The sequence below is a fragment of the Electrona antarctica genome (genome assembly GCF_951216825.1).
Source record: "Electrona antarctica genome assembly, chromosome: 4".
NCBI classification, from domain to species: Eukaryota; Metazoa; Chordata; class Actinopteri; order Myctophiformes; family Myctophidae; genus Electrona; species Electrona antarctica.
The window spans coordinates 54,537,775-54,554,822 of NC_136809.1; the positions used below are offsets into that span (position 1 = coordinate 54,537,775).

The following is a 17,048-nucleotide window of genomic DNA, read 5'->3' on the forward strand; positions in this document are numbered from 1 at the left end:
GTAGCTGCTTCCATCTCTGGAAGACTTCGACATCCCGTCAGTGCAGAAAGCCCTATAATCCGACATAAACTAGCTCAAAGCTCTAATGCTGGTTGCCTTTAGGTTAGGACCCGCCACAGTTAGAACTTAAAGGAGCATTCAGTGATTTGGACAAAAAACACGGTCCGCCCCGGTAACAAGACGTGCACATGCACGCACTACAGTGGGGGGGACACGCGACAGGCCAACAGCACACACACCAAGGCCCGCCCCCGCTCGATCATGATTGCCGGAAGGCCCCTCTCTATCCTGATTGGATGAAAAAACAAAACCTACGTTTTTTTTTTTTACCCCCAGGGGTTAACTGGGGACAGGGAGGAACTCCTTATATGGTCAGCACACTCTATAGTAGGGAGGATTATCACAACAAAACAAACAAAATAAGTGATATTTGAACAAAGTGAAATCACTGAATATACCTTTAAACCAGGATGCTTAGCCTTCCGCCTCTAACCTTGAGCAGACCCCTGTTATACAGTATATTATCTGACTATGCTTTGTCACGATGACTAAGCCAATCAGATCTATCCGTATACGGGTTCAGCCTCCTACCTATCTGTCGTCTACATTGATTGGTCCAACCCAAACCACCGGCTTCACGGATTGGCCAAACTTTGCGTGGCATAATTCCATGCTTTTAAGCAACAGGACTTTTGCCCATAGCATATCGTTGGCCAATAGGATTTATCCGCCTTGGCACTGTTGTGAGTAATGTTGTGCTGGGAGGTGCGTCTGAGAGGACCAGAGACAACCAATCAAATGGCTGTGACAGTGAGACACTGCGTGTACTCCTTTGGAGGTGACTGGCGGGACGACGAGGGTCAGATCGTTGTGCACGTCTTCAACACAGTGACTTTGACCTGGAGGAAGTTGACCCCGGTGACACTTGGAAGAAGAGAGCATCACCTCGAGGTTCCCTTCAAGCGCCGGGGGGACCACACAGCTGTGCTGATTGAAGACACTGTCTACCTCTGGGGAGGGTCTCCTTACTGCAGTGTGCTTTATGCCTTTGATGTCGACGACCACAGATGGTCCCAACCACAGGTTTCTGGGACTGTTCCAGAGGGGAGGTACTACCACTCAGCCTGTGTCTTAAGGAAGGTCATGTACATTCATGGAGGAAAGAACCGGACTGAATGGACTAATGACATCTGTAAGTTGGACACCACCACAATGGTCTGGACTTTAATTAACACCAGAGGAACCCATTCACCTGCTTCATACCATCACTCTGCCACACTCATTGGGAAAATGATGTTTGTATTTGGGGGCCACAGGGGGGCCATCATAGTATTTGACACAGAGACCAACAAGTGGCTGGACACACCCATGTCCCTGCAATTCCCTACGATTCGAAACAGCCAACGAGGACGTCCAGAAGGACGTAATGAACATTCAGCATTTACCTACAATGGAGAGTTGTATATATTTGGTGGCTGGAACCCATACCGGTACTTCAATGATATGTGGAAATTCAGTCCAGAGACCTACTCCTGGAAGAAGGTTGAGCCCAAGGGGAAAGGCCCATCTCCGACCTCTTTGATGTGCTGTTGCATGGTGGGAGATCGTGTCATCCTCTTTGGAGGAGAGAACACACCTGACGACCTGTATGTCTTAGACTTCAGTCCTAGCCTCAAGACGTTATGTAAGCTAGCAGTTATTCAGCACGGTCTGGAGCAGTCAGAGCTCCCACACAACATCAGGTGGGAACTGGCAGCCATGACTAGTAGGCTACCAACAGCAGCTGAGTAAACCATCCATCCATCTTCAACCGCTTATCCATAGTCGGGTCGCGGGGGCAACAGCTCCACCAGAGAGCTCCAGACATTAGTGACTTCCTTCTGGGGGATCCCGAGACGTTCCAAGGCCAGTGAGTCGATGTGTTTCCTCCAACTGCGCCTTGGTCTGCCCCCGGGGTCTCCTCCCAGTGGGACATGCCTCGAGGACCTCCCTAGGGAGACGCCCGAGAGGCATCCTAACCAGATGCCCCGGGGTCTCCTCCCAGTGGGACGTGCCTCGAGGACCTCCCTAGGGAGACGCCCGAGAGGCATCCTAACCAGATGACCCGGGGTCTCCTCCCAGTGGGACGTGCCTCGAGGACCTCCCTAGGGAGACGCCCGATAGGCATCCTAACCAGATGCCCCGGGGTCTCCTCCCAGTGGGACGTGCCTCGAGGACCTCCCTAGGGAGACGCCCGAGAGGCATCCTAACCAGATGCTCGAAACACCTTTAAACAGCATAAAATGAGAAATAATGAATAAATAACAATGACGTGGGACCAATTAAAACAATAGAAAAAGAAAATGTCAAGAAAAAAAGACAGGGTGTGATACAGCACGGACGTCTCAAGAAGACCTGTCGATCTGTCCAGGAGTGATAGACCTTTTGTGCAGACCATGGCAATCTTGAGATTGGAGTTTGGAAGCGCTCGTTTTCAGTAAAGCAACGTCCTGCTGCCTCCTGCATTATGTGCAATTTCTAAACAGGTGGTACGCAGGGCCGTTGGGTGATATCCAACGAGCGCTTCCAAACTCCAACACTTATAAAATTATTTTATAAAATAAAATAATCACTTGCAAGGACAGAAAGAAGCTCATAAAATGTTACCAGATTTGAGAGCCTGCCATCGCACAACCTCAAGCTTTTCACCAGAGAAGCTTTTGTTTTTATTTTTTATCCAAAATTAGTTAATAGCACAGGCAGACTCTTCACATACTAGAGCATGTCTGAAATAAATGTCAGAGCTGAAATCGACATGTAAATATGAAATAAATGCTTAAACATGAGAAGAAACACCACATAAGTGAACCTTTCAAGCCTGTTTTCTCAACTCGCTGTTTTCTCAACATTACTCTATAAGCCTTGACCCACCTTACTGGTGGGTCAAACTGAACAACCAATGTGTCAATTTGAAGCTATGATTCCCTGCTTTCACATGACATGAAAAAAAGAAAATTCAAAAAAAGAAATCCAATGGCAGTCCCTCAGTCAAATTTGGCCACAAATGTCTACAGTGGATTTTTGGGAAACAAACACAAACTGCTTGCACTAATGTTTATTTCTATCTTTGATACAGGTATTACTGTGTTCTCCATTATTGCTATAATAGTAAATGAGTCGGGGGCCAGGGGTGTGGGAGGGAGAAGGGGAGCAAGCTAACTGTAGCTGGATGTGTATGTCAGTGTTGTTTTTGTCGACTAAAACTAAGTCGACTACCTTTTTTCACCGACGAAAACTAAATGGAAACTAAATGAAAACTAAGCTATGATGACTAAAACTAAGACTAAATGTATTGACAATTTCGTCAACAGCTAAAAACTAGACTAAAATGCTAGGAAGGGGACTAGTGGACAAGAGATCCAGTATAAACTCATTTTACACTTACTTGGTTGCATGCTGAAAAAATAGCAGATGCTGAAAAAATAGCAGATCTACAAGTTCACAACGCATTGCGCTAAAATCAGTCATTACGACGGCATCAAGGCCCGCTAAAACATTCCAGGTGACTAAAATGTGACTAAATGAAAACTATTCAAGGGACAATGACTTAAACTAAACTGCCAAAAACAACACTGGTGTATGTCTTGTGTATTTGTACTGTATGTCATGTTGCACCTATGTGTTTTTCTACTGTGTACTGTTATGTACAGCAGGGGTTCTCAACCCGTGGGTCGCGACCCCTCGGGGGTCGCCAAATTATTTTGGGGGGTCCCCAAATTATTTTCATTTTATTGTTTTTATTTTTTTGCAACGGAATGGCTGGAAAATGGAAATCAAGAGTTTACATACTATAGTAGCCTCGTAGCCTACACATAGTGCATGCATAAACTTTCCTTATTGATTATATGTGGTTTCAATATTCATATGATATATTTTCTCTGGTCAGTTTGTATTGGTGGTGGGGAGGGGGGTGAGGCGGGGGTCGCGAGACATGGCCAAAGCCTTTCCGGGGGTCCCCAGCCAAAAACGTTGTTAACCCCAGCTGATGTATACATAGGACCCCCTCTAAAACGAGATGCTACATCTCAAGGGACCATCCTCCTCCCAATCAAATTCGGAAATTCTTTCATTAAACTGTTGTTTTATCGACTTTTCATGCAGTTTTAAATGTCAGCTGACAACCAAGCGTACCTATAGCCTATAGCTCGTACTGAAATACCCGTATGTGTCTCAAAGCTACACAGCTTTTCTCTCCAGTGGCTGCATGTTGGGGAACAAAGAAAAATCACACCTGTGTGAAGTGAGTGGTGCAACTTTGTGTGGGGTTTTCCCACACGGAGTCATATATACAGTTAATATGTGCATGTGTGTTTGTGTGTGTGTTAGGTTGCGCACAGGTGGTGAAAAACAACCATGCTGTTTTCGTGCTCATTCCCAGCCAGGCACCCACCCAGGCAGCCAGCCACCCACACACATAGCTCCGTAAGGGAGTGGTTGCACCACTCAAAAAGTACTTGTGGGCGTCCGGTTTTTATACGCTGCTGCTGTTTTTGCAGTTCCCGGCGCTACGATACTTGACCATAGTGCACTCCTGCAGAACGAAAACACTAAACAAATAAGCTTCCCTAAACAATAATGGCGGATTTGGCCACGCTCTCAAATAGTTGGTGTTGGTACATGTTGTCCTGGTCAGTCAGCTCTCGTTCAAAACACATATCACAGATGTCACCAAATCCTGTAGGTTTACACTCTATAACATACGACGAATTAGACCCACCCAGGAGTCAGCCCAGCTCCTAATCCAGACAACAGTCTTGTCAAAACTTGACTATTGTAACTCCCTCCTTACTGGCCTACCGGCATGAGGCATGTGCACTTAAGCCTATCCAACTGATCCAAAATGCCGCATCTCACTTGGTCTTCAACCAGCCAAAATTCTCATACGTCTCCCCCCTTTCTCCGCTCCCTCCATTGGCTCCCGGTCGCTGCCTGCACAGAATACAAAACTCTGATGCTGGCATTCAAAGCAACCAAAGGTATGGCTCCCACATATCTTGCAAGTATGATCGAACCCTACAAACCCTCCCACGCACTCAGTTCAGCCACAGGGGTCCACACGTCCCAAACTCTTCTCCCTTCTGGCTCCAAAACTATGGAACGCACTTCCCATTACAATCAGAACTGCAGCCTCACTCCCAATCTTCCGCCGTAGTCTGAAAACCCACCTCTTCAGACTCCATCATGGCCCGTAGCACTTACCCTAGCCCCTTAGATAGAACTTGCATTTTATGTAGTCATAGCACTTTATAGTATATATGTATAGTATAGTATATAGTTTATATGTATAGTTTCATTATATAGATATTCCACTGTTACACTCTTAGCTTACGCATGTTTCATGATAACTACTTTTTATGATGTATTGCCATGCTTTTTGTTTTTGCTTATTGTTAGTCGCTCTGGATTAAGAGCGTCTGCTAAATGCCTACATTGTAAATTGTAGTTAAAGGGCCACTTCACCACTTTTCAACCTCTTCATATAATTGGTCCTCACTAATGTTCATGATAAAATACAGAACTATATTGTGTGCGGACATTCCACTTTTCTTTTCCCATTCATGATAAAATACCACCATTTTTTTCTACTCGGTCTGGGTGTCATAGGAGGGCTGTGGGCAGTTCAGAAACCTGTCCACCAGTGACATCATCGATGGTGAATTCAAGCTAATAGAAACTGCAGGCTTACTACGTGAAAATCAACCAAGGGGGTCTGGCATGTCTTGTCAGCTGTCAATCATTCAACGGAATGAAAGCCAATGGAAGCCTTTTGGGCTGTAAAAAATCAGCCCATTTTGACCTATTTTGTGATTTTCTTGTAACTATTTGATGCTGTTGCTGCTTTAGATTATACCAGAATATAAAATTATCTATCCTAAAACATTTTAATAATAATTTCTCATATTTACTCCATAAGAGTATGAGCCCCACTAGCCCATTGATACGAGCCACCCCTGGGGACATGTGTTACCTGTTCTAGCTCGTAGGCCTTGGCCTTGTCTTCATCGCGGTCAGCGTTCTTGCGGTAGGCCAGGCTCAGACCCCACACCGACAGGATGCAGTAGACGTTGTCCCGGACCCACGCATGAGGACTCTCTTCACAGCCCGGGAGCAGCCCGGTCACCGGGTCCTAATGGGCACACGCACGCACGCACGCACGCACGCACGCACGCACGCACGCACGCACGCACGCACGCACGCACGCACGCACGCACGCACGCACGCACGCACGCACGCACGCACGCACGCACGCACGCACGCACGCACGCACGCACGCACGCACGCACGCACGCACGCACGCACGCACGCACACACACACACACACACACACACACACACACACACACACACACACACACACACACACACACACACACACACACACACACACACACACACACACACACACACACACACACACACACACACACACACACACACACACACACACACACACACACACACACACACACACACACACACACACGTCTCACACACACACACACACACACACACACACACACACACACACACACACACACACACACACACACACACACACACACACACACACACACACACACACACACACACACACACACACACACACACAGGTTTGTTTTTACTGTACATTTTATGACAGACTAATCATCCTGGGTGCTACTCTCCCTCTGCCAACCTGGGGAGAGCCCTGAACAGAGATTATGAGGTCGAGAGGCATTTTGAATACATTCATGCCATTACATTTTGCCAAATACCCAAAAAATCTACAAGCCCACAACATGTCACAGCTCATAGATCAGCTATTTTTCGGTGCATGACACAAACATCTTTTTTAAGTCCAATTCCAAAACCCTTAAACCTGACCACTAAATGTCTAACAAGTCTGTCAGCTTATAGTTCATTAGAGTTAATTAGTTTAGTTTCCATAAAAAAAGCTTAAATAACAGATCTATAAGCGCATAATGTGTCACTGAGCTAATTGCATTTATAGGGTCCAAAATATAACAAGTGTGCCTTTTTTTGGTGCTAACCCTTTTAGACCATGACGTGTTTGACTATATACTCTGTTGCTGTTTTACATTTATGTCAAATAAACTATTCAATCAATCAATTGACAGGAGGCAGAGCTGGAGGTGGCAGAATGGAGGATATGCTACAATTCTTATTAGGAGTAACATATTGACATTAGTGATGCACCGAATATTCGGCCACAGACAATATTTGGCAGAAAATGGCGAAAAATGCATTTTCTGCCTATTCGGTTTCGGCCCGAATATGCCGAAAACATATCACAGAATAGTGTATGCAATTAATGCATTCAAAAGTGCTGAATAAATGTATTATGGACGCATAATAGTGATTATTATTTAAGTTAAGTTTTGCCATAACCATGTCTTTTGCCATAATCAGGTAGCTTTAAGGTATGGCCATCACAGCAATGGTAGGAAAAAAAATATATAATATGAATCATATTCGGATATTCGTTATTCGGTATTTGGTTTCGGCCAAGAATTCGGCGACGAATTTCCCATTTGGTGGATCCCTAATTGACATGATCAGACATTATTACATTAGTGACTAACCATTGACTAATGATTAGTCAATGGTTAGCGTTGATGGAATATTGGGAGAAGAGGACAGATGAGCAGCAGTGTTGATTTTGACAGCAAATTTTGATTTTAGTTTTAGTCATATAGTCTTTTGAATAGTTTTCATTTAGTTTTAGTCACATTTTTAGTCACCTGGAATGTTTTAGTGTTAGTCTAGTGTTAGTCTAGTCTAGTCTAGTGTTAGTCTATAGTTTTAGTTGACTAAATATCATAAGATTTTAGTAAACTAAATCTTCAGTCGATTTAGTCGACAGAAATGTATTTTGGCGGGCCTTGATGACGTCGTCATGGCTAATTTTACACTTTGCACTGCGACACGTTGTCAGCTCGTAGATCAGCTATTTTCAGCATGCAACAAAGTGTAAAATGACTTGGATCTCTTGTCCACTATAGTCACTTCCTAACATTTTAGCTTAGTTTTCGACACGAAAAAAGGTAGTTGACGGACATTTTTCATCGACGGAATCAACACTGATGAGGAGTATTGGGAGAAGAGGAGACATATTAGGAGAAGGATGCTGAAGATGGAACTGACAGGTAAGAGGAGAACAAGGACTATTGAAAGAGGACGGGAAGCGGTGGACTCCATGTTAGCTCCCTGGAAGGAAAGAAACAATTGAGACCAGGAAGGAAGCTGAACGCGGAAGTGTTATGGCTGCATATAGCCCATTGCGCATGTTTCTTTCCTTCCAGGGAGCTAACATGGAGTCCACCGTACGGTCTTCGCTCCCCGTCCTCTTTCAATGGTCCTTGGAGGAGAAGAGGAAGGCCACAGAGGAGGAAGGGGGCGTGTCTGATCCAATGAATATCAAATATCATCTAAACACTGAATAAAGCAACTGGGGTGAAACACAGAAGCCAGAGTAGACAAGAGTTGAAGATGACACACACGCACACACACACACACACACACACACACACACACACACACACACACACACACACACACACACACACACACACACACACACACACACACACACACACACACACACACACACACACACACACAAACACCTATTAGTAGGTTTAGTTGTACAGTAGAAATGGTGTCGGTGATAAACTGCATGCGTTCATGGGTGGGTGGGTGCGTGCGTGCGTTGTCTCTACATACCTGGTGCTGGAGGATGGTCTTCTGGACGTTGCGCGCATAATTGTCGAGTTTAACTCCAGAGTTACTTCTGCTCCTCATCCTGTCTGTCTGTCTGTCTGTCTGTCTGTCTGTCTGTCTGTCTGTCTGTCTGTCTGTCTGTCTGTCTGTCTGTCTGTCTGTCTGTCTGTCTGTCTGTCTGTTAGTGCAGTTTTACAGAGGACCTGATCCACCTGCAGTGTGACTGTCTCTCAGTCAGTGTCTGTCTGTGTCTCCAATGTTGTGGTCAGGTCAGTCAGTCCCCCCCTCTCCCCCTTCTCCCTCTCCCAGTGCATTCACTGCAGAGCTCTCTCTACCCTCTCGTATGTGGTTCTAGCGTTCCGGGGCCTGGGTCTCAGTGAAATGTCACGGTGCCTCTCGGTGAGGCTGTGAGGATCCAGTGTGTATCCAGGCTGTTGCTACAAATAGACGTCCTATAGGTCATGGGGTCAAGCGGGCAGGAACACGCTGCCCTGCACTTTGGCTCAAATCTAAACTAATTAAACACACCAAACCCCACTGTCCAGATTCTAGGGGGGACAACATTAGCAAAAGAAAAAGAAGAAAACAAATAATAGCAGATCTACAAGCTCACAATCTTCTTTTGGTGTGTATTTGTGGTCAAAGTGCAGTTGTAACTCAAATCCAGTTCTCTAGAACTATAGGGTCAGGACTTACAGTATCTTTGGCCAAAGCTTTACATCCATTAGAAATGGATTATAAATCGCATCTTTGATGTATTTACAAACCGAACTTCCCGGGCAACTCAACTCAGTGACCTCCAGGAAAGTCTGGATGGCAACGGAGGACGGTCGGTGACACTGCAGGTGAGACAGCTAGCTGACCTCAGGCTCCAGGAAGGTCTGGCAGGGCAAACAGGGGCCAGCGACCCCTGTTGCAAGAGGGCACCACGCAGGCTACAGAACGTACAAACGAGCAATACCCCCAGAGTCATCCTGAGAGGAGGGGAGGAAGAGAGACTCGATAGGACGGATTCAACGACAGCGACACAGACGCATGAGAGAAGGCTCCCTTGACTCAAATACACCAGAGTAATGCCAAGTGTGGACAAGGATCGACGGACGCATGGCATGCACACCGCACAGACGAACAGTCTGGTGAGACCTAGGACACTAGGCAGGAAGCAAACCATAGTCCTAGAAACCTCTCAGTGCCTGCAATCCCCCAAGAACACCCAAGGCAGAGAGAGCCTCCTGTTGGCTCTGGCATTAGAGAAAGGACAATGGGCGGGTCCGCAGGGGGATGCCCTGGGTACGGCCATTGCTGGAGTGTGGTCGGCGCTGGTTAGCTGCACCTGGCCGGCATGCAGGTCACTGCTCCATGGATGTAGAGCCCTGGCCTGTTGGCCGGGTGAGGCTGATGCTGTGTTGCTGTGTAGCTGGTTGCGCCTCTGTGATGTTTGCGCCCCAGAGCGCCCCTCCACGGATTCGTCTATAGCTGGAAGCCTGGAGGAGAGGGGCATAGTGATTTGGCCACTCACTGCGCGACCCGCCAACTGGAGAGTGTATAGTGGTTGATGGTTGAAACACTCTAAGAAGGTTGGAGACCACCTGATGACCTCTCTTTCCAGGCCAAGGCTTCATCCATTAGAAATGGATTTTAATCGCATCTGTGATGTATTCACAAACGGTCACGGACAATTTTTATGGGTCACAGCTCGAGTAAAAATCCAATTTGCTTTACCTACGTACATTTGAAACAAAGTCTTATCGGCTCAGAGACGGGTGCATAGGCAGGGATCTGTGGGGCCCTGCGAGCTGTGGGGCCCTGTGAGCTGTGGGGCCCTGCGAGCTGTGGGCCCTGTGAGCTGTGGGGCCCTGTGAGCTGTGGGCCCTGTGAGCTGTGGGGCCCTGTGAGCTGTGGGCCCTGCGAGCTGTGGGCCCTGCGAGCTGTGGGGCCCTGTGAGCTGTGGCCATGTGAGCTGTGGGCCCTGCAAGCTGTGGGCCATGTGAGCTGTGGGCCCTGCAAGATGTGGGCCCTGCGAGCTGTGGGGCCCTGCAAGCTGTGGGCCCTGCAAGCTGTGGGGCCCTACGAGCTGTGGGGCCCTGCGAGCTGTGGGCCTTGCGAGCTGTGGGCCCTGTGAGCTGTGGGCCATGCGAGCTGTGGGCCTTGCGAGCTGTGGGCCTTGCGAGCTGTGGGCCCTGTGAGCTGTGGGCCATGCGAGCTGTGGACCATGCGAGCTGTGGACCATGCGAGCTGTGGACTATGCGAGCTGTGGACCATGTGACCTGTGGGCCCTGTGAGCTGTGGGGCCCTGTGAGCTGGCGCCCTGTGAGCTGTGGGACCTGCGAGCTGTGGGCCCTGCAAGCTATGGGGCCCTGTGAGCTGTGGGGCCCTGTGAGCTGTGGGCCCTGTGAGCTGTGGGGCCCTACGAGCTGTGGGGCCCTACGAGCTGTGGGGCCCTGTGAGCTGTGGGCCATGCGAGCTGTGGGCCATGCAAGTGTAACATGGTTAATAGTGCTTCCACTTGCCCAGGCATTATATTGTATTGTGATCCAATGTTCTGTGACTTTAAGAGTACAGGCTGTTGCCTTTAAGGAAATGACGTAACCTACCGCACTTCCTATTTCATATGGGCTTTGAAAGCGGTAGGTTGTGTTTATTTTGCTCTGCAGATTATTTTATTATTTTCATTTACAATTGTGTAATATATTGATACATATATGTACCCAAAGTTGTTAAGACACATACTGTGTTTTCATGGTACTGCATCTGCTTTATTTCCAGCAATTGTTATTCTGGAAAACGTATCCAAGTCAGTGCAGAGCAGTGATTGCCTCGTTGTCTTTTGTACAGGTACATATTGTATTTATTATTGTCATCTATTTCCTATTTCATATGGGCTTTGAAAGCGCAATTGTTATTCTGGAAAATGTATCCAAGTCAGTGCAGAGCAGTGATTGCCTCGTTGTCTTTTGTACAGAAATAAATCCATTCACTGCTGAGATCCTGGTCTATGGTGCTTCATAACACAACGCAAGATCACGTCTGTTACACTGGTGCCGTGACGGTCTTCTTGTTCTACTGGGCGTTGGAAGAAGACATCTACCGACGCTACGGACGAGAAACACCGGGGCTGTCATTCCACGCGGTACACTGGTAGTCATGTTATGCAACTGCACGTCGCCAATTGCACTTTCCATTTTGGCCACACGGTGGTAGTAGGACACTGCATTTAATGCTACACTGTGCCGTTTTCTGACGGGGTTTATTTAGCGAAATGAAATGAAATGAAATCTATATTTACCCAGGGTATCTGGGCTAAGCTCAAGAACTTGTTTCCAGCCAGGCCCTGCTCATAGAACACATTTCATCGTAGTGGTTGATGCCTTGTTCAAGGGCATTTCAGCGGTGGTAATTTTAACGTGTCGGACGGCTGATTCGAACTGGGAACCTTCCGGTATCTAGACCGCGCCGCTATCCGTTCGGCCACCGCTGCCACGTGGAACAATATTACTATTCTGCCATATTTTCGGTCCAAATGAGATGGGTTCTTTATGTGTGATCATTTAAACTTCTTTACAAGGGAATAACATCACGTTGTGGTGCATTGTAGGTACATGTTTTATTTTGTGTATTCTTTTTGTTTTCACTATTTTGTTGGGATATTTTTTGCTGTATAGCATATGGAAAATTGCACATTGATATTTTTGTTTTATTTTGACCCAGTATTATTTTGTACATTGGTAAATAATGGATAATTCCTTTGGGTTGGGAGGTATTGGCAGAGGGATGGGTTTTTCTATGCTTGGTTTACCTGGCAGGGGGAGGGGCGTTCATACAACTGCTTCTCCTGGCGGAGGCAGGGGTGTTCGTTTTCGGTCCCTTGGGCCAGCAAATAGGGTCCCACTACTCGAGCCCATCACTTCTACGCCAATGCCAAGGTTCAACATTACACATTCTGACACCACTGGTGGGTTTGAATCCCAAAATGTTCCTGAGTCAGCTTTACCTTCGGGGAACGGGGAGGTGTCAGCTAATATATTGGCAGAAATTGTTGAGCGGGTGGGTAAATCCATTGGTGAAAGCATAGCATCATGCTTGGAAGCGACAAAGTCAGTGAGTACTGGGGGTCTTCAGAACAATAGTGGGATGGGGGGACTTACCATTGGTGACATTTCTCATATGGGGCTGGTGTTAAAATCTGATGTAAAAGAACCAAGCTGTTTCAGGGGGGATGGTTCTGAGAAGTGCACAGTACAGGAGTGGGAGGAGGTTATGTTGGGTTACATGCGAAAGAAGGGTTTCAATGCACAAGGACAGTCTGATGAAGTAATGAGTAAGCTTATGGGACGGGCACGAGATGTTGTCCGAGTTGGATTGCGCAGCGATCCCAAAACCGACTTGAGCAAAGGTTCAGACCCCATGTTTCACATCTTGAGAAAGCATTTTAGTGATGCAGTATACTCTGATATGCCGTTAGCAGATTTTTATGCAACTTTACCCATGACTGGTGAGAGCTCATTCGACTATTGGATCAGACTGAACAGGGCCATTGATGTGGCTGAGGAAGGCATGAAAAGACAAGGCAAAAGGTTGGAAGATCCTACTCGTGAGGTGACTGTCATGTTTATCAGGCACTGCCCTGATCCTGAATTATGTCTGATTTTCAAGTGCAAACCTCTTCATCAGTGGACTGCTGGGGATGTCCACGAGAGGCTGGAGGAACAACAGAGGGAGAGAAAAGCCAGACAGCTCTCACGATCGAATGTGATGGTCTCCACTTTGAGGCAGGAGGTGTCCTCTCCAGTGCCTTTGCCCATGGCTCAGCCCTCACCAGCAGCTAAGCCAGAGGCCGCTGTTGAACACACATCTGCTTTGTCACCAGCACATGCACTCACCTCGTCAGAACCGCTGGCCCGAGTTATCGCTTTGTTGGAGCGTGTGTTGGAGCAAGGCTCCCTGACAGTGAACAATTCTGGGTTTCGTCCGCAGCAACGGCCCAGGAGAACGGTGGCCCCATGCTCAGTGTGTGGTGATGCTAACCACAATACTGTGGAACACTGTAGAACTGATCGTTTATGCTTCCTCTGCTATGCTCCTGGACATACACGCATGTCGTGTCCTCAAGCCTTGTCACAGGGTCAGGTTCCCCAGCCGGCGGCGCTCCCACAGCAGGGCTCAAGCAACCAGCAGGGAAACTAGATGGCCCACGCGGGGAGGGGGCAAGTGTTGGGCCTGTAAAAGCCCCCCTAATTGACTGTGATGAGGATGTGGAGTCTGTATATTCAAATGCCCGTGATTCTGTGGAACCTGGTGTGGAAGTAATCTATCAGAATATACAGAGGCTGGCTTCAACTGACAAATTGTTCTATACAAGTGTTGCTGTAAATGATGTGATGGAATTCAAAGCGTTAGTTGATAGTGGTTCTATGGCATGTTCGCTGAGCTCAGAAATGTTGCCACGCCTGCAGCAAGCAGGAGTGTTATCGGACAGCTCACTCAACCCAGTTAATGTAGTGCTGGTTGGGTGTGGAGGTTTGAAGACCAGACCTGTGGGAATGTGTGAGTTGATGCTCACAGCGTATGGACATAAAGCCTCTGTCCCTGTCTTGGTTGTGGATGGTCAGGTCGACGAACTGATTATTGGCAGCAACTTCATCAAACACCTCCTGCGTTTGATGAGGAAAAGCAATTTCTCTGAGACACAGTCGACGGAGTGTAATGATGATGATGAGCAGCTCTTCTCCCTTCTGGCTAATGTGGAGAGGTGGCGGGGAAGTGATGTGCCGGACAAAGTGGGGACGCTAAGGCTGAAGCAGGCAGTCACTTTGGAGCCAATGCAGGAGCATTTGGTGTGGACGCGACTGAAAAATGCTCAAAACATTTCAGCTGGAAGTGCTGTTGTCATTGAACCCACTAGTGCACGTTCAAGGCCTAGAAACATTCTCATTGGAAGGACCGTGGCACTTCTGAGAAATGATGGATGGCTTCCCGTGAAGATTATAAACCCGCTTCTTCAGTCGGTGACACTGCGACGAAATGCTAAGGTGGCTGATGCATTCCCTTGTATGGCGTTGCAGGATTTTGACATTGATGAGCCGGTGGTGTCAGGCACCCCTCTGACTCTGCAGCAGCAGGTGCTGAAGGTGGATGGTGGACCTGGGGCTGACAATAAGAGTGCTGATAGCTTGACCATTGACAGTGCATCTGAGTGCAAAGGCGAGGGTAATGAGGTGCTGCAAAGGCTGGGGCTTGGGGACGTGGATGTTGACTCCCCCCAATTGTCGCCTGAGGGCAGAGCCACGTTGGTGCAACTGATAGCCCGCTATGAGTCCATCTTTTCAAGGCACAAGTTGGACTGTGGAAAGGCAACGGGATTTGTGCATAGAATCAGGCTGAGTGATGACAAACCTTTCAGATTGCCTTATCGGAGGCTGTCTCCAAATCAGTATGACAAACTCAGACAGGCATTGGATGAGATGGAGGAGTGCGAGATAATTAGGAAGAGCAACAGCGAGTTTGCCTCTCCGCTTGTTCTCATCTGGAAGAAGTCGGGTGACTTGCGCCTGTGCACGGATTTCAGGTGGCTCAACGCGCGCACGATAAAAGACGCTCATCCTCTGCCACACCAAGCAGATGCTCTGGCGGCTTTGGGCGGGAATGCCTATTTCTCAACAATGGATTTGACATCTGGCTATTACAATGTGGAGGTGCAAGAGGAGGACCGGAAGTTCACGGCTTTCACCTCGCCGTTTGGACTCTATGAGTACAATAGACTTCCTCAAGGCCTATGCAATAGCCCGGCCACGTTTATGAGAATGATGCTGAGCATATTTGGTGACCAGAATTTCCTAAGTCTTCTCTGTTACCTCGATGATATTTTGATTTTCGCTCCCAGTGAGGAGGTGGGGCTGCAACGTCTGGAGATGGTTTTCGGTCGTCTGAAGCAGCACAATCTCAAATTGGCACAGAAGAAATGCCACTTCCTGGAAAAGTCTGTGAGATTCTTAGGCCATGTAGTCAGCGAAGCTGGTAGTTCCACAGATCCTGAAAAGGTCCGGGCCATCGCCGAAATGACAGAAGAGGATCTCATGGAAGACAATTCAAATGTGCCCTCTCAGTCCAAAATCAGGTCCTTTCTGGGAATGGTGGTCTACTATCAAGGATTTATAGAAGGCTGCTCAGCCATTGCCAAGCCTTTGTTCATGTTGACCACTGGACCCAAGGCTCCGCGCCATGGAAAAGGGAGAGCAAAGCGAAAAGTTACGAGAAAGCTCTCTGCTTCGGATTGGACGGATGACTGCAAATTGGCCTTCAATCTCTTGAAGCAAGCCCTTCTGGACCAGGTCCTCCTGGCCCACCCGGACTTTGAGAGGTCGTTCTTGTTGTCTGTGGATGCGTCAAGCAATGGTTTGGGTGCCGTTCTCTCTCAGGTGCACTGCCTGAAGATGGAGGCAAGGCCAGGCCAGTGGCTTTCGCAAGTAAATCGCTAAACTATGCACAGTCTAAGTATCCTGCTCATAGGCTGGAATTCTTTGCCCTGCGCTGGGCAGTCTGTGATAAGTTTAGCCACTGGCTAAGAGGGCGGCCATTCACAGTCTGGACAGATAATAACCCGCTGACTTACATCCTGTCTAAGCCCAAACTCGATGCATGCGAGCAGAGGTGGGTTGCAAAGTTGGCCCCATTTGAGTTCGACATCAAGTACATCCCAGGGCCCAGGAACGTGGTGGCGGATGCATTGAGCAGGCAGCCGTTTGTGAAACCTAGTGCCCTCCACAAGCTCACAAGGGTCCCTTACAAGGAGCTGTTGGAGGAGGCTGCTGGAGTCCAGGCTGAGAAGGTGCAGGACGTGTTCCGCTGGTCCAACCATCCATGTGGGGCAGAGCTGGAGAGATGTTCGACTGCGGGGAGCGAGGAGGTTGTCTTGGGTGTCAATAGTCAATCCGTCTGTGTGTCCTTGTCGGGTGATGAGGTGTCTGCTATTCTGGCTTCCCATTCTTCTGGAGAGTCTGGGATTACGAGTCATGCGATCCTGCTGCCACAATTGACTCAGTCATTGGTGCCTGCTGAAGTGGCTACAGTTGGTGCGCTGTCACAGGAGGACTTGATGTCAGCACAAAGGCAAGATGATGCGTTGTCCAGAGTGATCTTCTATGTGGAGAGGGGTCGGAGGCCCTCCAGGAGGGAACGTCTTCATGAGCCATTGGAGACTGTGAGGCTGCTTAAGGCATGGGAGAAGTTGTCTCTGCGATTGGGGGTACTGTATCGTGTATCCAGGAACCCTGTGTCCAAGAAAAAGTCTT

General features: G+C 48.0%; 1 protein-coding gene across 1 annotated transcript in view; it reads right to left on the reverse strand.

Moving 5' to 3' along the window:
* The window catches only part of LOC306922247 (phosphorylase b kinase regulatory subunit alpha, skeletal muscle isoform-like), a 43,879-nt gene extending 34,916 nt beyond the window's left edge, over positions 1-8,963 (reverse strand). Inside the window, exons 1-2 of the mRNA XM_079499680.1 lie at positions 8,764-8,963; positions 6,008-6,166 (exon numbers count right to left, since the gene is read on the reverse strand). Of these exons, the coding sequence (XP_079355806.1) occupies positions 6,008-6,166; positions 8,764-8,841 (237 nt within the window). The 5' untranslated portion in view covers positions 8,842-8,963. The remainder of the gene's footprint in view (positions 1-6,007; positions 6,167-8,763) is intronic.
* Positions 8,964-17,048: the final 8,085 nt, after the last annotated feature.